This window comes from Tenrec ecaudatus, chromosome 13 (assembly GCF_050624435.1).
Source record: "Tenrec ecaudatus isolate mTenEca1 chromosome 13, mTenEca1.hap1, whole genome shotgun sequence".
In the NCBI taxonomy this organism is placed as follows: domain Eukaryota; kingdom Metazoa; phylum Chordata; class Mammalia; order Afrosoricida; family Tenrecidae; genus Tenrec; species Tenrec ecaudatus.
Window position 1 is genome coordinate 37561364 of NC_134542.1, and position 25187 is coordinate 37586550.

The window sequence follows — 25187 nt, forward strand, 5'->3', positions numbered from 1 at the left end:
GATATTGCAAAATGATTTATAAATTATCAAGGGTTCATGAAGGAGGGGGAGCAGGGAGGGAGGGGATACAAATTAGGAGCTGATGCCAGGTACTTAAGTGGAGAGCAAATGTTTTGAGACTGATGCAACAAATGTTTAAATGAGCTTGACACATGGATGGATGTATGGATTGTGATAAGAGTTGTATGAGCCCCCAATAAAATGATTAAAAATTAAAAAAGAAAGACCAATGCTAATATCAATGAAGAGGAAAGTAGAGTTTTTTTCTCAGTGTGAAAGTGGGTTGTGGCATCTGCTTCCCCATGTTTTTCTTGTCATCCTTACTGCTGACTTCCTTGTTCACTTCCGTCAGGATGGTGAGAATGTCGTCACTGAAAAACAGCATAACATGGTGATGGAGTGGAAAACAAACAAAACAAAACACAATCCAGTGAACTGTTTGTTTCCTTATGACACGGATAGTCTGTCCCTCAAGACATCAAGCATTTGCAATAATAACTGGCTAACCTAAAACCAAGGCCTTTAGTGAGTGGAAATGGTTAGCCCTCCAGCTACTGTGCAAAAGCTGGCCATTCACAGTGACTCAGTGTTGCCCTGGAAGAAAGAAAATCCTGGTTCCCCGCTCTGCTGTCTAACATGTGGAGTTGCCATGGGTTGAATCAACAGCCATTGGTTTGTTGTTGGAAATTTCAGCCAACCCCAGCTTTCCAAATAAAGGCATAGTCTCAGAGCTTAGTAACTTATCTTTGACTTATTGTGGATTCCTACTCATTTTCAGAAACCTCCATGTCAGCATAAGACTTTGTTTCTCCACACACACCCCCACTTCTGTGTTATCTCACTTGCTCCATACACTATATCACTTAGCCCACAGCCCCCTGAGGGCCCCCCAACACTGTTTCATAAACCATTGCTTCGGGAAATTCATCTTTGATACAACTAAATTTGGTTTTGTTGGGTTTTGTGGACTTGATTCTAAGCTCCAGCAGTGATCCTATGTGAGAGAGCACACGTAGGGTTTCCTACGACATACCCTTTACTGGTAGAGATCACTGAGACTTTTCTCTCTTGAGGCTGGGCCAATGAAAATTGAAAGTCCCCTGCAACCAATCTTACCCATTTCTCAGCAGCCTATCAGCTTGGATGTTTGGAGCTTTTTACCCTTCCACTTACTGCAGCTAGCCCTCAGAATCTTACAGGATCCATCATCTCACAATAGGAAAACATCATCTAATCCAGTGGTTCTCAACCCATGGGTCGCGACCCCTTTTGGGGGGTGGAACGACCCTTTCACAGGGGTCGCCTGATTCATAACAGCAGCAACATGACAGTGATGAAGGAGCAGTGAAAATAATGTTATGGTTGGGGGGCCCCCACCACATGAGGAACTGTATGAAAGGGTCACGGCATTCGGAAGGTGGAGACCCGCTGCTCTAACCCCTTCTCCGCCATGGGATATTTTCCTTCTGCATGCGCTCAAAGCATAGTGTGATACAGGACTGGAAGGAATCCTGAAGAAGAGTCCTTGCTCTTCCGCTGTCAGGTGTGTGTGCACTTGGGCAATCCATGGCCTAGGAAACCATCATTTAGCTGAAAGAAGTATATCATGTAATGAACAAGGAAAGGCGATCAGCCCACATTTCACTTCAAGTAGTTCAAATCTGTGAAAAGATAAAGGCTTGCTACTCTGGTGATGAGCTTAGCTCCCCAGTGCACCAGTGTGGCTGGACTGGAATTTGGTTAGCTAGCATAAAACTGTTGACCAGGACAGGGGATGTTTACTCTTGGAACTGTGAGAACTTTCTTGGACTACTTCCAAAATCAGCTGGGTTTTCTCAGTCATGTTCTGCTTGGAAGGGCTGAGCTACATAGCTCTCTTTCCAGCCTCCAGAGCGGGGATACCCTGGTTGCCTTTGAGGGAAGAACAAGTCAAAGTTCGCGGTAAGTTTCTCAGTGTCTCCATCTACGAACTCAGATGTTAGCACTCGGCATACTTGCCATCTCTCTCGCTTTGCAACAGACCTGGGAAGCACATCCACATGACCCGTAGGTCAATATGGAGAGGTGACTGTAAGCAACCCCCCACATCACACCCCCACCCCAGCACTGCACATTGGTCTGATCTGTGAACCCTAAGCACAAAGCGCCTTCTGATGGGCTCTGGGTCTGGAGGTGTAGCAGGGGAGACCAGTGGGATGACCCTTGGGGACACTGAGCAAGCAGTTTACCGAGGACACCTTTCTCTCAGCTCCTTGCAAAGGGACTGGATATACCAGGTCCCATCCAAAGGACTTCGGTAGGAAACGTAGTTATTCACAGTGGCCATCCCCAGCAGAAAGTCGGCGTCATCTGGGATGTAGTGCTTCTGAGATGGGGGGACCGGTTCTAAAGCAGCTTCTTGCTGCTCTGAGTCAGTCTCAACAGCTACACCCTTTTGGCAGTTATCCCCCTGGCATGCCTGAATAAAAAAGATTTTGGGTTTGTCTTTAAGGGAAGGGCACTTCGAACCAGTAAAGTAAGAGGTGAGCTGCGAGATGGCGGCTTCTTGCCCATCAATGCCATAAATGACGCCCTTGTCTCCATGGGAGAGGATGCAGCAAATGAAGCAGTCCTTGTCACTGTGATCCATCTTGCGGTAGTATTCCAGAGTGTCACAGATCTCTTTCGCTGGGTGGTCTTGGAACTCTAGCACCTCAAAATGAAGGCCATGAAAGGTCTTCCTCAAAGCTTCTGAAACGCAAACAAAGAAAACTCATAGCACAGCACTTCCCAGACCCCAGGCCAGAGCTGGAGAACACTCCGAATGGGTCTAACACGGGTCAAGTGAGAATTTGAGCCAGAATTTGAAGAACCACTCCCAAACCAAACCTGACTCATAGGACAAAGTAGAACTGCCCCCAAGAGAGTCCCAAGGATGTCATGCTTCATGGAAACAGACTGCCATGCCTTTCCCGTGTGGAGCAACTGGTGGGATCAGTCAGCCTTCTGGTCAGCGGCTAATTGCTTTAACCACTGTGTTTATCAAGGCTCCTTTTAAAGAATACCATTAAAAAAATTAAGCCCACTGCCACAGAGTCGATTTGAACTCACATAAACCTCTTTGGGTTTCTGAGACTTAAAATCTTTACAGAAGCGGACAGCCTCATCTTTCCCTCTCAGAGCGACTGGTGGGTTGAAATTGCTGATCTTGTGACTAGAAGCCCAGGCTAGAATGCGCTACTCCACCAGTGCTCTTTCATCCTTGTAGCTGGTTTCCATAGCTATGAATATTTATTACCCTCAGTTGAGAACGTTCCCAAATCACGAGTCAAATAAGGAAAGATATGCTTGTAAATGATCATTTAGACTTACTAACAAACTAAGCAATAATTGCATTTCTTAATCAGAAAAAAAGTTAAAATTTTTAAAGTGGAGAAATTTATGCTCAAAACCAAAAAAAAAAGCACCCACTGTCATTGAGTCAATTCTGACCCATAAAAACCCAAATAGCTGACCTTGTGGTTAGCAGTCAAACACGTAACCCACTACACTGTCAGAGTTCCTTAATGATTGTACAGTAACTCTTATCTATGGCCCCCTTTTACGATAACAAAATTGGAACTGCTTGCTAGTCCATTGCTAATAAAGGTGAAGTGATACTTGATTGCCAAGTTCATGTAATTTGCACTGATCAAATATATCTGTGGGCCAAAGGGCACCATGTGAAGTATAACTTGGCCTAAGTTTTAGTTCAACACAAGTTACTTTAAATGAAGCCAGCAGGCACTTCCACTGTCTCAGGCTAACTAACATGAGTTAAAATATCCTTAGTTTTTATGAGTGAGCAGAGTGAAGAGCGGCATATGTTCTGTATCTCAAAAACTAGAGCTGATAGAGGAAAATTGGTCATGTTTTTTTTTGAAACAGCAGGTCAAATATACCCAGAAACAGGTCTAACAGTTGAAGCGCCAAAATATGTACTGGCCAGTGTAGCTTCTTCTGCAGTCAATCGCCCGATTTCTATACACACGTCTTCTATAAGTGGTCGTGATGCCACGGCAGTTTTTTTCCACCAGGTGCCTAAAGCATTTCACAGAAGCACAGCTGTGCCTAGTCGTCTGGTCTTTGGAATCTAACCAAGTCAGGAAGTGAAGAGTGGGTGGAGCTGAATTAATAACAAATCTTATTGCTGCTTTTAACTCTAAGCCTTTTAGTAAGATTGAATATTTTATACCTTGCTTTGGAAAAACAACACTTTAAAAGAATCAGCAAGTTAACAGAGCTAGGCTGCTCTTCATTTTCACAGGGAAATACAGTCACATCCTTTGTTTGTTAGCATCTGGCCTTGTTGATACAACTTCTGTTTCCTCCCGTTGGATAAAAACATGGGCCTAAGAAATAGTTTGCTTCTCTATTTTTGGTTATACTGTACCTGCATCGATGTGTGTTCCATTCCTATCTTTCATGTGGGCAAGTTTGGGCACCTCCTTTCGTGCTTTTTCAAAATTATAATTGTTAAAGATCAAACAGTATCCTCGAGGTTTGCTTTCCATTCGGTAAACGTTGTCTGATGTCTGGAAAATAAATCCCAACCAAGGAGTTGACGCTGTGGCTCGAACACTCGAGATTTCAACCAACAACCCCCAGGGGGATGTTAGGACGGTCTCCTCAACCAAACTGGCTTCCATTGCCCCAGACATCAAGCTAAAAGACAAGGCATTGCTTTTCCAATTCCTGCTAAGCACCCCTTATTCAGGCCGACCAGGATCTTGGAAAGATTAGGTAGGAAGCTTCCTACCTTCTTTATCTTTCAGCCATTCCAATCCCTTTGTCTTTTATTTTTAAATTAGATTTTAATTCATTGGAAACTGAAGAGACCACATTTTAAATATCAGAAAGCCACATTTAAAATTTGTCGTTTTATGATTTTTTTATTTCCCAAAGTTCATAATGAAATTCTGCCCCTTATTGATTTATCTGGTAGTGAAAAAGCTAATGAATGCAATAACAAGCATCTCCAAATCAAAGGGAAAGATTCATAGAAAGTGTACGAGTACCTGTAGCTCACTTTTCTGTCGACTTGAAGAGTTAGATATTGTCATATTTTTGAATAACTCCTCCCCTACAAGCAATCAAGAGATTCAACTAAAATGAGACACGGCAAAGAAACAACGTTGATAAAGACACACGGAGCACATACAACAATATCCCATCGCTAGCAAGTCACTTCCTACTCATGACAACTCCATAGGACAGAGCAGACCTGTTTCACTGGGTTTCCAAGACTTTACTATTTTTGTCTAACAGTTTATTGGCACTTCATCGACATATCATACCATCCAAATAGTTTAGCAACATCACAGAGAGTTGCAGGTCCGTCACCAACCACATTTTCAGAACATTTTCTTCTTCCTTGTACTCACCGCTAGTTCTATTAGTGTAATTATTTCTCTTAATTGTCGCAAAAACATACACACAAAACATTCTCCAATTCGACAACTTCTACACGGATAATTTAGTGCCACTGATTATACGCTTCGTGTTGTGCCACCATGATTGATCTCCTCTTCCAAAATATTCCACCACCGTTAACATAAACTCAATGCCCCCTAAGCAAAAACTCTTCCTCCTTCACCCATGATAATCATGGGTCAACTTTGGTTTCTTCATCTTAGTAGTTTTCTTGATAAAAAATTCACATATCATACCCTTCCATAGGTAAGTTGCCTTTAAAAAGAGTTGTATATACATCATCACACTCAGTTCTAGTGCTCCCCCACTCCTGCATTCATTGTTTGCTCCCCAATCCCCCTCAACCTTCCCAACCTCCCATGCCCGATAAACCACTGCATCATGTATTGTCTCTATGCATCCACTCCTGCTGTGCTTCATAAACTGGGAAGCCTAACAGAAACAATAAAAAACAAAAGCAAAATGAAACATAAAAAAGAAAAAAATAATATAAAGAGTAGGAAAGAAAAGACCACCAGCAATATTTGAAAAGCCAGAGAAGAAGACTCCTAGAGTGAATGCACGTTGAGTCAAGAGGGAAATGAACTGATCAGATATCATCTTATACCGTGGTTCGATCCACTATAATCAAGTTTAGTATCTGTCCGAAAGTAAATCTGTTTGAGTCCCTCCCTTGTGGCTAGAGGGGTTCTGCTAGTGGCTTCATCTGACTAGATACTCTCACTGTCCTCCAGAGTCTTCTATAAATTGGGAGTTCACAATTTAAGCTCTAATACTTCTCCCTTCGTCATATTTGGATTTTTGTTATCATGATCTTTGGATCACACAGGCTGGTGTGCTTCTTCTTTGTGGACTTAATCGACAGCTCCCTTGGAGGGCTGCTTGTTTGCAGACAAGGCTTTAAGACCCCTGCCACTAGCCCAGTTGATAGGCAGACACCATCTGCTTTCTTCACCACAGGCTGCTGTAGCCCCCTTCTCTTCAGTGATCTCTTCGTGAAGGCATTTATCAAGTAGGGCCATGTGATAAGAACTAGCTGCTCTTGGATTGGGGCTAGGGTTCATTGGGAGCCCAGAATCCAGCTGTTTGTTCGTGGGTTATGACTGACTCTGGTTTACTTTGATGGTCATGTTATGACAAAAACTAACAAAAATAATAAGAAGAAAAAATCAGTCATTCCCCTGGAGTACAAGGTGATTGCATTAATGCAGGGGTCCTCAAACTACGGCCCGCGGGCCACATGCGGCCCGCCGAGGACATTTATCCGGCCCGCCGGGTGTTTTTGCCTCATTTGTTTTTACTTCAAAATAAGATATGTGCAGTGTGCAGAGGAATTTGTTCATAGTTTTTAAAAAAACAAAAACAAACTATAGTCCAGCCCTCCAATGGGTCTCAGACAGTGAACTGGCCCCGTTTAGAAAGTTTGCGGACCCCTGCCTTAATGCATCATTAATTTAGCCAAGGGCATCGAATTTAAGATACTGTTGATATGAGGAGTTTATGCAAGTATAGTCCAACTGTGGGGTGCAATCCATGAGTTGTTGCTTTGTACAGATTGATTTCTTAATTGATTGAGCTCTATTTACATTGAGCATGGGGATTGGTAGTAGGGAAATTCTCCGGTAACATTTCTTATAAGGGCAGATTCTTGCCTATCAAGTAAATGCCCATCATATTAATACAAGGGGAGCATTGAAATACTAAATATATGGTGGTTCTGGGTCCCCTTTCATTGGATGCCCATGAAGCCGGGTCCCACCCAAGGTCATCCTTTGCTTCCTCTCCCATCACTCAGAGATGGGCTACCGAGAGTGGAGGTGGGGTCCAGTTCATTGCCTCAGGCATCCACATCCAGTCCTTCTGCTATGGCCCTTGTGTGCCCTGTAAAGCCAGCGTCTGGAGACATCGCAGTGCTTAACCCATGGTGTGATTCCGCAAAGGTTGGGGGAAAACAAAAGTTATTCAAAGTATCTCCCCAGAACATACAACTGGTTTTATTCTCCCTTTCTGTTCCCTTTCTTGTTTAGCATCTCTCCTGATGTAAGATTGCTCCTCCCCCTTTACCCACCATAGCCACCCACAGAACTATTAGTGCCTCCTCTGAAACGCTGAGGCTCCCCACCATTGGCCACCTTGATTTTCCAACAAGCTTCTCCGCGCATTCCTGTGGAGGGCCTGTTGATTTGTTGATGCTTGCCTCAATGTTGCATGGCCTCCAGTGGATGATCCTCTCCCTTTACCCAGTTCGTGAAGGAGTGACCCCAGCCATCGTGAGGTGGGGCAACTCTTTCTGGGTAGATTTTCTGATGTGCACTTAAGGCGAGGATTGATGTATGGTTCCTGGATTGTAGGCAGATGTTCTACCCTTTGTTGGGGAATTGCTCCCTAAGAGTTGTTTAATTGGTGTTTCTCCTTATAATAGTGGACTCATAAAATATTTGTCCTTTTGTGATTGGCTAACTCCAGTCAACATAATGGTTTCTGGGTCCTTCCATGCCATGCAGTGTTTCATGCTTTCATCACTGTTTGGGGGGATGCATAGCATTCCATTGTGTGTACAAACCACAGTTTCTTTATCCATTCTTCCACTCTTGGGCATTTGGGCTGCTTCCAGTTTCTTGCTATTGTGAACTCTGCTGCTATGAACATGGGAGAGCATATACCCACTCCTGCTGTATCTCAATACTTTGGGGGTACATGCCTATTTGGAATTGCTGGATCATATGGGACTTCAAGTCCCAATTGCTGGAAGTATCGCCATGCCATTTTCCATAATGGTTGTATATGTTTACAAGTTACCAACAGTGCATACAACTTTCATTCTCTCCACACCATTTCCAGACTTTCTTGTGTCTGTTTAGTTTTGTTTTTAATTGGGCTAGCATTGTGAGTGTAAGGTTGTGTTTTTAATTTGAATTTCACAAATGGGTAGTCATTGTTCATGTATTTTCATGTTTTTTTTTAGCCATTTGTACTTCATTTTTGGCCACTTCTTAATTGGGTCATTGGTTATTTTCTTATTGATCTGTTGTAGAGTTCTGTAGATTTTGGTAATTAGACCTTGTTTGATGTGTCATTGGTTAAAAAAAAAAAAGATTCCAACCCGTGGGTTCTCATTTTACTCTTTTGGTCCGGTCTTTTGATGTGCGTAAATGACGTGACTCAGCATGTCCCAGTCAGTTATTTGTCTTCTGCTGTGTGTGCTCCTTTTATGTCCTGCAATCGGGTCCTCGAGTTTGTCCCAGTTTTCTCATTGATGATCATGTTAGCTCTGGGGTTCATGCTAGGTTTTTAATCCATCTTGAGTTTGTATTTTGTGCATAGGGAGAGATATGGGTCCTGTTTTATTCTTCTGAATATGGAAATTCAGTTTGTCTGACACCATTTGTTGAAGAGACTGTCTTTATTTTATTGGATATTTCTAGGTCCTTTGTCGAAGACTAGTTGCACTAGGTGATGCACTTATGTCTGGGCTTCCTTTTCTGAGCCACTGGGCTATGCATCTCTTGTTTTACCGGTACCAGGTTGTTTTGACTACTGTGGCTATGTAATCTGATTTAGTCAACCCAGCAGGTCTATAAAAGACACCCCATACACACAAAGACATAAATAAACTGAAACTCAAAGGATAGGGGGAAAGACAAGGCTTTCCATTTCTGTAAAGAGTTTCAGAAACTCACTGCGGCAGTTCTACCCTGTCCTGGAGGGTCGCTGTGAGTGAGCATCGACTCGATGGCAGCGGGTAAACAAAGGATAGGATGTATATATGAAAAGATTCCAAAGAACAAGAATGGTAACATTACCTCTGAGAAAATAGCCTTGAAGGCAAAATCCACCATAAAAGATAAGAAAGGGCATTAACTATTAATGAAGGGCCAATCCACTAAGAGGGCATAATCATCACAATTATAAAGGTAAGTAAAAATGATTACTTCAAAATCATAGGATACTTTATTAAACAAAAAGGTCAAAATGTGAAACATTGTTTCTCAATATTTCCTCCATCTATGTCTGTGCACTTCTGAAGGGGCTAATTTATCCTCTAAGAAGTCTACACTGCTCAGTTGACACCATATCATAATGACAGGGAGCCTCTAAAGGGCTCCTTGAATCCAGCTACCCAGAATATTCAATGGGCAGAACATATGAGAGTAAAAACAAGTGAAAGAGAGAGAGGAGCAGGGCAAGGTAGGTGGAAAGAAGGCAGGCAGGCAGGAAGGAACCCCAAAATGTAGGAAGGCCAGCATGACTGACATGCTCTGCACCCTACTGCAAACTGGTCAGTCTGAGCCTATGGAGCCAGAGTCTTCAGATGACTCTTGACTCCATCAATGAGTCAAGCAGGTGACAATAAGCGGGCACTAGGTTTCGTCCTGATCTTAGGAGAGAAAGTCTACAGAAATGTAGACATGGAGAAAGCTTGGGGCGGCAATGCAAAAGGCTATCTGAGAGTAAATCAAGTAACGAAACAGTGAAAACTTAACTCCAAGAATTACCATTTGAACATCCATCCCGATTCCTCTCAGGGCACATTCTTCTCTCTGAATTAAAAAAGGAAACCCACCCCACCAGGTTCGATTAGAAGCAGTTGCAGCATAGAAAGATTTGTCATCTAAGAACACTTTTTGTTGTCAGGTCACCTCTACCTTCATTTAACTCTTCATAAGCCTTAATTTTCTTCAATAAACTTTGATTGACCAGACCAAAGATATTCTTCAGGAGGTCCAAATTTTCTTTTCCAAGCATGTCTCTCTTCTCCATCTCTACAAAAATATCGAGCAGGGTCTAAGAGGAGGAGAAACAAAGTGGGGAAAAGTGGATTGGGCGATGCTGGTTTTTAGATTAGATTATTTTACTTCCTCTTGCTCTGAACCAAAGGCTCTCTCTGGCTTCCCACATAGATCCTCCTGAGAGGGCCTGCTGGTCTTATAAAGCCAACGAGCACCCAGGGCTGGGGAGAGAGTGGGTCTGCGCTGGCTTGCCCAGAAGGACACGAGTGAGAGAAACCCATCTATCCTCACCCTGTCCCCAGGTCATGGGCTGAGTCAACAGCCTCTTGCTGCCTTTGTGTGACAACTGGGAAGCAGCTTGAGGTGCATGACTGACACACAGCAGCAGATCTCCAGGATGAGGGCGATGGGGACTGCTTCATATCTCAACTTTGTCTCTGGCAACCAAGCCCCTCCAGGCCTGAGTCACTCCCTATCCTCCCTGGCACTCCCTTAACTCCCCTGTCCATCTGCCACTTTTCTAAGTTTCAGGTTGTTTAGAAAAACCAACAATTCACATACACGGAATCTATTACAACCCAGTGACCCTCTAGGGTAGGATAGAACTGTCTCTATGGTTTTTGAACTGCTGACCCCGTGGTTAGCAGTCAAATGTATAACCCACTACACCAACAGAGCTCCTGTAGACAAACACAGCGGGCGATTGCCTCAGGCCCAGGATTGTTTGAACACTGATAGACCCAAGCTAGGCTGTGCTTCAACCACCCACCCACCTTCTCTCCTTGATCCTGGTAAGGAATGAGAGAGGCACTTTACAATCTGCAAAGGCCTTATGCCTACAACCGTATGCCTGGCAACTGTCTTTGCCCTGGTTAAAAAGTCAGACTCTGGGCTACTTGTTCTCAAGGAATCTTCCTCTTCAATCTCAGAAACCCCCGCTTCCTGACCTAATTCCCAGGAAGGAACCTTGGCAGGATCATACTCTTACCGCATGATGATCCAGTTTCTCTTTGGAAATCTTCTGGTTTAGATAAAACTTAAAGGCCTTTAATTCTTCTGTGCTCACATCTTCAAAAATCTGAAAAAGCATGACTCTGTAATAAGAAATGAAGACACTTTAGAAATATCCCCTGAAATCAATTCCCATTTGATATATGGTGTCACAGTAGACCAATTCCAATGAGCTCCCTGGACAACAGCTGTGTTAGATAGGGTTCTCTAGAAAAACAAAACCAGGACACTAATAATTTTATATATATTTATATAGATAACATAAGAAATAAACAGTTCATTAATCTATAAAGCAGTACAAATGGCTCAGTGCAACAGCTTCCGTGAGACAGCTAGTACACTGGCAGTCCTTCAAGTCTTGAGGGCCGCGGGGTAGTCCTCCGTAGAGCAATTCAGGCTATCCGGCCACAGGCAGCAAACAGCAAGAAGGTCACCAACAGTCAGCCAGATAACAAGGTCCGACAGTCCCCAGCTCAAGAGATGTACCTTCCGGTAGCATGGCAAAGCAGGTCTTGAAGGAACCTCAAGTTACAGCAACAGAGTCCACGGGTTAGATGTCCCACAGGTAGTGTAGTTTGCAAATGGAGGCACCGAACAAGCAAGGCAGCCGCACACTGGTCCAATGATCAAAGAGCAAGAGCGAGAGGCAAGGCTTGCCGAGCCATTTATCTCTCTGCCCTTCAACTAATCTCACATGTGTTCATTGGACATGTTGGCACAACAAACATACCTATCACAACAACCATGATGTATAAGTTGAGTCTTTATAAAGAGCCTGTCATAACGACACAGAAAGCTACTGGCTAACATCCCACTACAAAGCCCTATTAGCATAATGCTTAAGAACTACTAATGGAAAGCTTGACCATTTGAACCCACAACCTCTGCTGGCGCTACGGGAGACAGGCCTGGTAATCCGTTCCCATAAAGATGATAGCCTGGAATCCCAGTGGGGCATTTCCACTCCATCATATGGAGTTGCTCTGACTTGAAATCAACTCAAAGGCACCCAACAATAACTACAGGAAACGTTGTTAAGTGCACACATGAAAAAAGAGGAGAGAATTGTGGTCAGCACCTTACCACAGCACCTCCAGCAGCTAGAACAGAGTCAACAACATAATCCTTCCTTCAGCAAAAGAAAAGAAACCATAGCAATTAGAGTGGCGTAAACGAACTGGAAAACAGAAGAACAGAAGAAACAGACAAGAAACTCCCAACTGAAAAAGCCCCAATCCAAATAGCTTCACAGGGAATTCTACCAAGCATTTAAAGATGAGCTGACACTAATCCTATACAAACTCTTCCAGAACATAGAAAGGGACAGAAACTCCCAAACTCATTCTATGAATTCAGCATAACCCTCATACCAAGACCAGGCAAAGATTCACAAGGATAGAGGATTACAGCCTGATATTTCTCAGAGACACAGATGCAAAAATCCCCAACAAAATTTGGCCTATAGAATCCATCAACATATCAAAAAATAATACCTCATGACCAATTGGGAGTCACACCAAGGACTCAGGGATGGTTCAACATTTGAAAAACAATGTAATCCACCACATCAAGAAAAAGGACAAGAACTATATGGTCATGTCACTTGACGCAGAAGAAGCATTTGATAACTTCCAACACTCATTCCTAATAAAGATTCTCAAGAAGATAGGATTAGAAGATAAAATCCTCAATACAATAAAATCCATATACGAAAAAACCAATAGCCAATTTTATACTCAACGGAGAAAAGCTGATAACATTTTCACTGAACAAGGGAACCCAACGAGGCTGTCCTTATCTCCACTTCTGTTCAACATGGTGCTGCGAGTCCAGCCAGTGCCATAAGGCAACAGCAAGATATCAAGGGTGTATGACTGGGTAAAGATGAGGTGAAATGTTTGCTATTTGCAAATTATATGATTTTATGTATTGTTCTCAATACATAAGGGATCCACAATAGGATTGCTGGAAACAACAGAGGAGAGTAGTTGAGTAGCAGGATATAAGATTAACAAGCAGAAATCAATTGGATTCCTATAGACCAGTGATGGGAATAGAGAAAAATGTATCAAGATATCAGTACCATTCACAATAGCTATGCAAAAGCAGAAATACCTAGGAATAAACCTAACAAAAAGAATCAAAAGACTTGTACAAAGAATACTACAGAATATTACTACAAGAAACCAAAAGGGATCTACACAATTACATATTCTACTGCCACTTGAGTGGAGGGGTGGCGTCTGGCCTGGCAATCAGGTCACAGCCAATGAGGCCTTGGTGTGGGCATGGCCTTCTCCTGAGGATTCGGGGAACAACTGCCTTCCTTCCTGGAGGCGGGACGCCATTTACACTGGTCACCTGGTTCACAGGGACTAGAGGAGAAGACAAGAGCAGGTTGACTGGTCTGAAGTTCATTACCTAGAACAGGGGGTCTAGGGTTGTTGAGAATTTGTGATGGGGCACATGGTTGAAAGGCAAGGCAGCCAATGGACTCACTGGTGAGGGTAAAAGATGGCCCATATAGAGTTGACCACAACCCAACCAGATGAAGAAAAGATTATTGAGCCTATGAACTAGTGCATATTGCTGCCGACTTTATGGATGGCCTGTCCTGACTTGATTTTGCTTATGGATGCAGACTCACAAGTTTCCAACTAGAATGAAGATTCTTCACATTAAAGAATGTGATTTTCTCCTCAGAGCCCTGGGTTGATGTAAGAGAGCAGGATAAAAATTGGATACCCAAAATGGCTTACAAATTTTCATAGGTGGGGGAATAGATTCATAGGATTATAGGATGATGGTGTTGATGTTCACTTAACTGCAATTGTTAGACATAGAATATTTTTGTTTTGTTCACTTACAGAATATTATGTTTAAATGAGGCTGATCCATATGAATTGTATGCATTTTAGTTTTATCATGTTAGGTACAGGTATGCTTTTATTATTGTTTTGTTTAAAAATTATATATGGCTAAAGAGTTCTATAAAAGTGTCAAGTTGACAAGGAGTGGTCTGTGGCAGTTACATAATCTACTGTCAACTTGAGTGAAGGGGTGGAGTCTAGTCTGTCAATCAGATCATAGCCAATGAGGCCTCTGTGTGGGCATAACCTTGTCAGGATCCCGGGAACGCCTGTCTTCCTCCCTGAGGTGGGACACATTCTCTCTGCTTCATCTTCCTGTGGACAAGCCATATGAAGACACACTGATGGAGCCAGAGTCCTGGAGCTAGAGGAATCAAGTGGAGACCCACACCAGCGCTGAGATGCTTCCACTGACAGTGGATCTACAAGACTTTCCACCCACTGGCCTGTGATCTTCCTGCCTTTGGCATGATTGTATGACTGTGTGGGTCTAAAGAGGAATTTATGGACTAGTATTGAACAGATGAGCTAATATCATACCTATGCACTTGATCTGGGCTGGGATGTTTTCTCAATATACAATTGCCCTTTGATATAAAGCTCTTTCTTATACACATATGAGTCTCCCTGGATTTGTTTCTCTAGTCTACCCAGATTAACACATACACAAATGGAAGCATATTCCATGTTTGTGGATTGGACAACTCAATAGTGTGATAATGTCAATTCTACCTCAAGCAATCTCAATGCAAGCCCAATCCACATTCCAGCATCATTCTTTTAAAAAATGGAATGGAGAAACGTATTACCAACTTCATATGGAAAGGGAAGAAGGCCAGGATAGGCAAAGAACTCCTCCAAAAGAAGAACAGAGTAAGTGGTCTTGCACTACCTGACCGCAAAACCTACTATAACAGCCACAGTTGTCAAAACAGCCTCATCCAGGTATAATGACAAATATTTGTTCCAGTGGATCTGGACAGAAAACCCAGAAACAAAAACATCCACATTCAGACAACTGATCCTGACAGTCCAAAAAACATTAAATGGGAAGCAGATGCCCTCTTCATTAAATGGTGTTGGAAAAGCTGGGTATCCACTTGCAGAAGAATGAAACATGCTTCAGTCTAGCTCGAACTGAAAGGCAGGATTGGGGTCCTGATAGTGGGGGGTGAGGAAGCCTCAAAGAATCAGAGAATTTGCGGTGTTTCATTAGTGCTATACTGCACCCTGGTTGACTCATCCATTCCTTGTGACCCTTCTGTGAGAGGATGTCCTACTGTCTACAGATGGGTTTTTGGTCTCTGCTCCAATCTCTCTCATTCTGAACAATGTTTTTGTTGTTGTTTTGGGTCTTCTAGTGCTTGTTACCCGATTCCATTGACACCTCATGATCACACAGGCTGGTGTGCTTCTTCCATGTGGGCTTTGTTGCTTCTCTGCTAGATGGTCGCTTGTTTACCTTCAACCCTTTAAGACCCCAGAGGCAATATCTTTTGCTAGCCGGGCACCATCAGCTTTCTTCACCACATTTGCTTATGCACACATTTTTCTTCAGCAATCGTGATGGGAGGGTGGGCAGGCATCACAGATGCCAGGAGTGTTCTTGCATTCTGCTTGAGCAGAGGTCCAAAGTCCATCCACTTCCTCAATGTATTGCCATATAAATATATTTACATATGCCAATACCTCTATTTTAATAAATTAATATGTTTACATAAGTGAACACCTATGTTTATACTTCTCTCCGTAGCTTTGCTTCCTATATATTTTCTGTTTCCTTTTACCTTCCTCCTGCCCCACCATCATGCTCACCCTTCTTCTGCCTCTTAGTTATTCCTCTCAGCTAGATTGCTGTTGCTCCAACACCCCCAGGATCTCTACATCCTCCTTGTTGTTGGTTTTAATTCCTTTGTTGTTCCTCTGTCTATAGCATTGCTTGCTCACCACTCCTCACCCCGCCTCCTCCTTTCCACAAGTCCCCCTGGAACCATAGGTCCCATTGCTTTCTTTTTAGGCTTTCCCATGCCGATCTTATATAGGTAGGCAAAATAACAATAATAGAGTCAAAACAAAAAGAAAACAAAAGATTGAATTAAAAGGTCACTATCATGACCTGTCCTGCCCTTCAGTTCTGGCTAAACTGGAGCATGTGCACTGGTACAGATAGAGCTTGAGACATACAGAATCCAGGTCAGATAAACTCCTCAGAACAGAAGTAGAAGTAGCGATACCAGGAGGGGAAGGGGGGGGGAGGTAGGGGGGTTCATTTGCAATGATTGACACATAACCACCACCACCCCAGGGGGATAAACAACAGATATGTGGGTGAAGGGAGACATAGGTCAATGTAAAATATGAAAACAATAATAATTTTAAATATATCAAGGAGTCATAAGGGGGGGGGAAGAAGGAGAAAAAAGAGAAGCTGATGTCAAGGGTTCAAATAGAAAGTATATGTTTAGAAAATGATGATAGCAACATATGTACAAATATGCTTGATACTATTGATGTGTGGAATGTTATAAGATCTGTAAAAGTCCCCAATAAAATGATTTTTTTAAGAATAAGAATGAAACAACACCCATATCTTACTCCATGCACAAAAACCAACTCAAGGTGGATCAAAGACTTAAATGTAAAAGCCAAAATTATCAGGATCATCAATGAGAGAATTGGGACAAGCTGGCAAGGCGTCCAGACTTCGGCTGGGGACCAGACAGCCGGGTAAAGAGCCAGAGCAGCGTCGATGAACCAGTCATCATCTGCTCCAGGTAAGTAGAGTGTAGGTCACTTGGCCAGAGGGCACCTTACGACAGCTGGGAAGGAATGGATGGGGGAGGGGGAGGATGCTGTCTGCTGAGAGGTAGCTGTGCGGATCTGGGATGAGGTCCCTTGAGAGGGAGGCGGCCCTGACAGAGAGCTGATGGGAAGGCAGCGCAGGACAGGGGAGAGAGACTGGTCAAGTTTAGGAGAACATAGGTGCACATCTCTTGTGGGGAGGGGTGGTAGGGGTGACCTCCGGGTGGGGAGAGGAGAAACTGGGGACCATTAGGTGGGGAGGGTCTTTAGTGGAAGCATGCAGTGGGTGGGCACAATTGGACTAGGGTGTCTGGGGGAATCCAGGAACCCAGGCCAGGTGCCATGGAATGCTAGGACGCTAAAATCCTGAGCCCCACAGTCCCCTGGGTTTATGGAAAAATTAAAAGATCATGGACCCAGCTATCCGGGAACTCAGTTTGGCAAACAAACAAATAAGTTACAAAACAAACAACCCCCCAAACTCATTGTCCTCAAGTTGACACCAATTCATAATGATGTGGCATCGGGCAGAGTAGGAGCGCCCCATGGAGTCTCCAGCCCTGTCGTATTTGGGGAAGCGGACTGCCACAGCATCCTCTCCCATTGCGGCTGGCAGGCTCCAATTGCTGATCTTTGGGTGAGCCATCAAGCACGTAGCCACTGTGCCACCAGAGCTCCCTCCGTTTGGTCAACAGACAGTTGTCATGCTCCTCTGTGTCATCCTTGGGCTGGTGCCAAAGCCCAGGGAAGGGGAGGATGCAGCCTGAGGACACAGCAAGACAATGCTGGAGCTGATTCCTAGTGGCTTGAATGCAGTGGTCGGACTCCAATAATCTGACAGCCAAGTCTCTGTCTTAATGAGCAGTTTAAGTACCAAAAAACGATATACCAAAAGGTAGTTTATTAATGCAAACAGTTAATACTTAAATAAGAACAATAAACGAGGTACTCAAGGAAAGAATATGTTAGGAGAGGTTTAAAATATTAGTAAAAAACATTATATAATGCCTGTCAGAAAACAATGAAAGTGTTATTTAAGATATTTCCACATTGCTTCTCGATTGGTGTCCTCACTTGCACTATTCTTCGCTTTTGCTACAAGCAGAGTTCCATCTGATTTTTTATAACTATGGACGGAATGAACCTTACTACGGGCGCTTGGAATACGCTGTTGCGTAGATGAATGTTAAAAAGGGATGTACATTTGTGATTCCCAGATGCAGCCACCCACGTTGGAGAGAACCATGATGACAAGTGCCTTGTAAACAACTGGCTTGTCAACTCAACAACAAATTAAGTATTGGTTCTGCCAAACCGGTACGAACCAGCTGGATCCACCACTAGCTGCATGGGTGTCCCCAGATGACCATGGGAAGGGTTGCTGATGTGTGGACACTCAGCCTCTTTGGTGTGGGGAAGACTATAGGGGCTGGACGAGGGTGTGCTGAGGAGATCGAGCAGAGGGAGTGGAGAAGCAGTGGGAGAGGGAGGTGGGCAGGTTGGCTAGGCTCAGTTCACCAAGCTTCTTCGATTCTAGAACCGAAGTTTGACCTTACTATGGAATGGAATGGCAGGGGAGAGGGATGCTGACAAGTTTCAGTTAGGGGAATGATGGTCCACTTTGCATTTTAAGAGTGTTCTTTCAAAAAGTCCATTATAAGAATGAGAACAAGTTTTTATTTTATGATGAAGGGCAAAATAACAAGTTTAATTTGACCAAAATCAAGTGAAAGGCCAGATTGTTCAAGCTTTCAATTCTGTTAAGAGTGGGATAGTTCAGGATTTCTTTTATTATTATTAGTTGGGATTTAATACATACATCATTTCATTCCATATTTCAGTCACATCAAGTAGAGTGTACAATTGCTACCACAATCTGTTTCCAAATATTCTTTTTTGCATGGACTCTGACATCATCTCCCCTTTGCTCCCCACCTTACCAAACCCCTATTCTACTTGCTGTCCCTACAGGTACATCAATCCTAGGTTTCATCTACCCAAAAACCAGAAAATCCTGTATAATACAGCTTCAGGAGGGTGACCTCCATTGACATTAACACCTCTGAGACACGCTCTCCTGTGAACAAACAAAACTCGAAGAAAACATACAAACCCAAAATAAAGAAACATTTGGAAACCAGGGGACTCTGGGGCTCAGGATTTTAGTGCCTGCCTCCTAGAACTGCCGGGGGTGGAATACTGGCTGCAGAGAAACAAGCGTGTGACTGTATACATGTCACACTTTTGTTTTTTTTTTCTCATCACCTGAGGTCTGAAGGTTGATAGTTTATCTACATTTTAGGGAGGTGGTAAGGATTAAATTAATAAACATTAAATGAATCAAAGACTTAAACCAATATTTGGTACATATGATGCAGTAGGTGGTAAACCATTTTACCATTGAGTTGATCCTGGCTCATGGTGACTCCAAGTGTCACAAAGTAAACTAACTTCTCCATAGGATTCTCTTGGCTATGACCTTTAGGGGAGCAGGTTGCCAGACCTTTCTCCCACACGCCCAATGGGTGGATTCAAGCTGTCAACCTCTTGGTTAATCGGGCCAACCATTTGCTCATCCAGGTGTAAGTATTACGGTTTCTTGGCAGATGCTGGCCTTGGGATAGGCTTGTTGAATGGATGAACAAAGAGGTATTTTGTAAGTCAGCAAATCTTTCATTACTATAGGTATAAAGGAAAATAATGTCAATACCCCAACATGTTAACATCAAAATTAAATTGAACAATTAAATTCTGAAAATAAAAATTGTATAGAAGCACACGTTACAAAATGTTATCCTTGATACATTTCTCTAAGGCGTTCTTAATTTGGCCAAGATTGGGTCCAAATCAAAAGCTACTATGACCCTTTTTAACTTTATTGCAAGGTCTTTTATTAAAAATTTTCCAACAAAAAATATAATACTAAATACCTAATTTCAAGGTAATTTACCTTGTTCACTTTCCTCATAATTGAAACTTACTAGCTTTCTTGTACGATCATTGTCTACTAATAAATCTGGGCCATTTATCAGATATGTATTTTATAGGTAGCAATTACACTTTGAAAGTAAAGTGTCTTGCTCTGTCTGCTTACTTCCATTTGCAAGCAAGCTCATTTCTTACACATGGAAGGTGACCACACAAGCATTTTCTTTACCTACTGGCTAATGTTCAACAACAATGAACAAGCTACTGGTTGTGATCACACTGCTCCTTTTATCCCCACTCTATAATGTGTTAAAGAGTTTGCTAGATCTTGCCCTGGTTGGGAACTCTTGGTCCTCCAACAGAAAAGTTCATGTCATTGTCTGGTCTGGTGGTTTGCCTCAGCCTAGCTCATGTGGCAGACAAAGTGGAATTTTCAGAAGGCCACGTTGATAATAGAGGGAGCCCGGGCGCCTTAATGGGTTACACCTTGACCTGCTAACTACAAGGTCAGCAGTTTAAGACTTCCCGCCACTCCATGGGAGAAAGACGAGGCTTCCTACATCCATACAGATTTACAGACTCAGAACCCCACAGGGGCAGTTCTATAGGATTGCTATGAATTAAGATGACTTGAAGACCAAGATAGATCTAGAAGATGATGAGATCTCAGAATGAGGCCCTTGAGCTTTTCTAGCAGCTGTTGTTGGGGTCTTGGTGAATAAATTCCTTTTAAGGGTCTGATAATTCCATTAAAGGAATGTTATCCCAAATATCCACCACTTAGCTGTCAGTTTGTTGCGTTGTGGTGGTTTGTGTGGCTGTAATGCTAAAGCTATTGTCACTGAGATTTCACATGCCAGCAGGCTCAACCAACGTGGGCACGTTTCAGCGGAGCGTCCAGACTAAGCGCAGACTATGAAGGAGTAGGCTGTCCACTTCTGAAGAATTAGCCACTGAAAATTGTATGGATAGCACTGAAACATTGTCAGTGCATCACTGAAAACCTAATGAATAGATGCAAAACACTGGAAGAGAGAGTGCCAGAAGACGGACATCTGTCTCAGGTTGGAAGGCACTCATAACATGCTTTGAGAAAGAGCTGCCTTCTCAAAGCAGAGCGGACCAGAATAATGTGGATGGCGTAAAGCCTGCGGGAGTCAGGCCTTCGGGACCTTTATTTGCTGATAGGGCACAACTTCAAATGAGAAGAAACAGCTGCAAACCTCAATTAACAATAGGAATTTAGAATGTCCAAAATAAGAACCTAAGAAAATTGGAAGTTATTGAAAGTGAAATGGAATGCATAAAGGTTGATGTTCTATGCATTAGTGAGCCGAAATGGGCTCGTGCAGAAAAGTCCAAGGTTTGCTATGCCAGGAAGGACACGATCATGAGAAATGGTGCAGCATTCATCACCAAAAGGGAGACTTCAAGGTTTGTCCTGAACTACAATGCTATCCGAGGTTCCTTAATGGCTAGCCACATACCAGGAATTCCAGTCAGTACAACTATTATTCAAATTTATGCGCCAACCACTAAAGCTAGTAGAGATACAGAAATTGGAGAATTCCACCAACATCTTTAGTCTAAAACTGATCAAACATGCAATCAGGATGCATTGATTTTTTTACTAGAATACAAAAATTAGAAACAAAAGGTAATTTGAAAAATAGGAAAGAAAAATAATCATGGATGTCAAGAGACTGTAAAACTTGCTCATAGTCATAGAATAGCTAAGGCAAATGGAAGAAATGATGAAGTCAAAGAGTTGAACAGAATATTTCAAAGGGCAGTTCAAAAAGAGAAAGTAAGAATATTATAATAAAATGTGCAAAGTACTAGAGTTAGAAAGCCAAAAAGGAAAAGCATGCTCAGCATATCTGAACAAGAACTAAGGACAACATCCAAGCCTTGAGCTAAGTACTAAAACAAGTCTATGGACAAAATAATGAATGATGCAGGAAGCATCAAGAGAAGATGCAGAGAACACAGAGTCACTGCACCAAAACGGAAGTCATCGACATTTCCCCATTTCAAGAATTAGCAGGTGAGCAAGGAGCAATGGTATCGAAGGAAGTATAAGCTGCACTGAACGCATTAGCCAAAAACCAGGCTCCAGGAATTGACAGAATACTAATTGAAATGTCCCAACAGGCTGATGAAGCACTGGAAGCATTCACTCATCTAGACCAGGGAATTTGCAAGACAATTTGTACTCATTTTCAAGGAATATGAGCCAACAGAATGCTCAAATGACGGAGCAGTGCCATAAATAACGAGTTGATGTAAAATTCTGCTGGGGATCATCCAACAACAGTTGCAGCAGTACATTGACAGGGAGCTGCCCGAGGTTCAGGCTGGATTCAGAAGAGGCCCTGGCACAAGGGGTATCATTGCTGATGTCAGATGGATCTTGGCTGAAGGCAGAGCATCCAGAAAGATGTTTAATTGTGTTTTCTTTGGCTATGCCAACCATTCAACTGTGTGGATTACAACAAACTGTGGATAGTCTTGAGAAGACGGAGCATTCCAGAACACTTCATTGTGCTCACGGGAAACTCGTGCATGGATCAAGAGGTATTTGTGTGAACAGAACAAGGGGATGCTGCATGGTTTGAGACCAGGAAAGGTGTGCCTCAAGGTTATAGCCTCTCACCCACCTTATTCAATCTGTATCCTGAGTAGATAATCAGAGAAACTGGATTTCATGAAGAATGTGGCATTAGGATGGGAGGAAGGCTTTTTTTTTAACAACCTATGATATGCAGATGACATAACCTTACTTGCTGGAAGTGAGGAGGACTTGAAGGACTTGACTGATGACGACGAAGGATTTCAGCCTTTGATATAGATTACAACTAAACATAAAGAAAACTATAATCCTCACGACTGGACCAACAGGGAACATCATGAAAAATGGGAAAAACGGTTGAAGTTGTCAAGGATTCCGTCTTACTTAGATCCACAACCAATGCTCATGGAAGCAGCAGTCAAGAGATTAAAAAATGCTTTGCTGGGTAAATCTGCTACACAAGACCTCTTTAGACTGCTGAAAGACAAGGACCTTACTTGGAGGCCAAAAATGTACCTGACCCAAGCTTGGGTGTTTTCAATTGCCGCCACATGCATGTGAAAAGTGGACATTGAATTAGGAAAATTTAAGAAAAATCCATGCATTTGAGCAATGGTGTTGGCAAAGAATATTGAAAGGACCATGGACTGCCAAAAGAACCAATAAGTCTATCTTGGAAGAAGTACAGCCAGGTGACTCCTTACGGGCAAGGACAGCAAGACTCTGTCTCACGTACTTTGGACATGTTCTTAGGGGAGCCCAGTCCCTGGGGAAGGACATCGTGCTTGGGAAAGTGGAGAGAGTGAAAGAGGAGATTTACCCAGTGGCTGCAACAATAGGCTCACGCATAGGAGCGTTGTGAGGACTGTGCAGGCGCGGTCAGGGTCGTATTTTGCTGTGCACGGGGTCGCTGTAAGGCGGCACCTACTCGACAGCACCTCCCAGCAACATCCCAAAGAGCTCGTTTGGCATTTAAAAACAGAATGGTCAAACCTTTGTAGTGAGATATATGAAAAGGGATAGATATGCTCAGCCCTCGGGTCTCTGACACTGGAAGGATCATGGCATTAATGAAACCTGTTGTGGAGAGGCCAGTTCTAACTCATGGCCATACCATGTTTCAGCAGTAAATCACCAGGCGTTTCTTCCAAAGCATCTTTGGGTATATTCGAACCATCAGCCTTCACGTTAGTAGTTGAGCACAAACTATTTACACCATCCGGGGCCATTGCTGATATTTGGGGCCCCCAAATTTCTAAATCTCTCCCAGGTAGGACATCTTCCCAGAGTCTCCAAAGTCACCCACACAGAGAGTGCTCAGCTGGTGTGCATTTAACTCACTATAGCAGTTCTACTTACCTGTAGGGATCAATCTGGGCCTTGCCTGGAATCTGAAGCTCTTTTGCCATCTCCTCCTTACTGACGTTCAGGAACTTGATCAGCAGATTTAGACTCTGACTATGGAAAAGCAGCTCCTTCAAGAAGGACAGATTGTCCTTCGCCAACATTCCCTTTTCCTTGAGGGTCAAGAAGAAGTCCAAAGGTTCCTGAATGGACTCCAGCTTTCTCTGGGGGATGTGGTCCAGGCTCAAGAATTTGAGGGATGCCAGTTTGGGATTGTCCAGTTGTTGTGCAATCTGATACAGAAGATTTTCCAAATCCATCCTTGTCAAGAGAGTCCAGTTGCAACCTAGGTCAAAACACAATATTCAGATGGGAAGGAAGAACATACCACGTATGGAGTCTTCCTCATCACAAGATATGGCATCAACTATCTGCTAGACATGTTACTGTGGAAACAGGGGCAGGGGCTGTACACACCCAATGAGGGAAACAAGACAATTTGTCCTCTCAAGTACCTCCTATTTGGTATTGGTGCCATCAAGTCAATTCCAACCTAGATTGACCCTATCACAATACTATAGGACAGAGTAGAATTGCCTGCATAAATTTCCTAAGCTGTAATTATATTTTCAGGGTCACTTTTTTTTCTCCATTTGGTTCAACTACATAAAATGAAAGATAAGTATTCACAAATACAGTCTATTTAATAAAAATCACCAGTCATTTGATATTGAAGTTAAACCTGTGTAGACTTGGCTCCTTGCACTTAAAGTGGATGGACCATCCACATGACTAAATACTAAATATCTCATGGAGATTAAAGAACATGCTGGAGAAGACAGATAAAGACACTAATATACACTTATACTATGAACAGAATGTCAATGTGTGTTGTGTTCAACTATGGGGAACAATATTCATGCCTAAAACCTTTGCCAGAAAAGGCGGTAAATATCAATTTGTGTTGATCTTCACGTGGTCATTTTTCTTTCCAGCTTTTATCTTTTCTGGGTCTTCCAAGTTGAATTCAGTAAGCATTGTTTGCATCAGAAAACAAAACAATTATGAAGTGAGAAAAGTGAATTCATTTGATTTTTAAAAATTGATTTCATTCTGTAAAATGGCATTTTCACCGGTAGCACTAGGACCTTGGGTCTAGTGGGAAGGTACCCAACGGCATAGGTATTCTGATAAACTATTGCCACGACCTTCACTTAGAGCATTTTATTTTTAACTTAAAAGGGCCAGATGGTCACTTTGGTCAACCTTAGGAAAGGAAGCATTGCCCAGGAACAAAATATAGGGGGAGCTTGCAATACCTAAAGGAGCCACTAGGGGCACTGTATGGATGAGCATTGAGCTGCTAACCACAGGTCACCAATGCAAATCCATCTCTATGAGTCATAATAAACTCAGTGGCAAAATGGTTTTGGGGATTAACTACCTACTTTGTCACACACTTCCATTAGACTGATGGTG

General features: G+C 42.9%; 1 protein-coding gene across 3 annotated transcripts in view; it reads right to left on the reverse strand.

The window, feature by feature from the left end:
* Positions 1-25187, reverse strand: part of CASP8 (caspase 8) — a 44689-nt gene continuing 19502 nt past the window's right edge. For 2 of the 3 annotated variants that reach the window (XM_075529008.1, XM_075529009.1), the window contains exons 2-9: positions 23724-24054; positions 11170-11275; positions 10098-10236; positions 9948-9992; positions 5037-5101; positions 4412-4553; positions 2229-2730; positions 1-371 (exon numbers count right to left, since the gene is read on the reverse strand). In XM_075529008.1, the coding sequence (XP_075385123.1) occupies positions 239-371; positions 2229-2730; positions 4412-4553; positions 5037-5101; positions 9948-9992; positions 10098-10236; positions 11170-11275; positions 23724-24028 (1437 nt within the window). In that variant the 5' untranslated portion in view covers positions 24029-24054 and the 3' untranslated portion in view covers positions 1-238. The remainder of the gene's footprint in view (positions 372-2228; positions 2731-4411; positions 4554-5036; positions 5102-9947; positions 9993-10097; positions 10237-11169; positions 11276-23723; positions 24055-25187) is intronic. The other variant, XM_075529010.1, reaches the window with a different exon arrangement.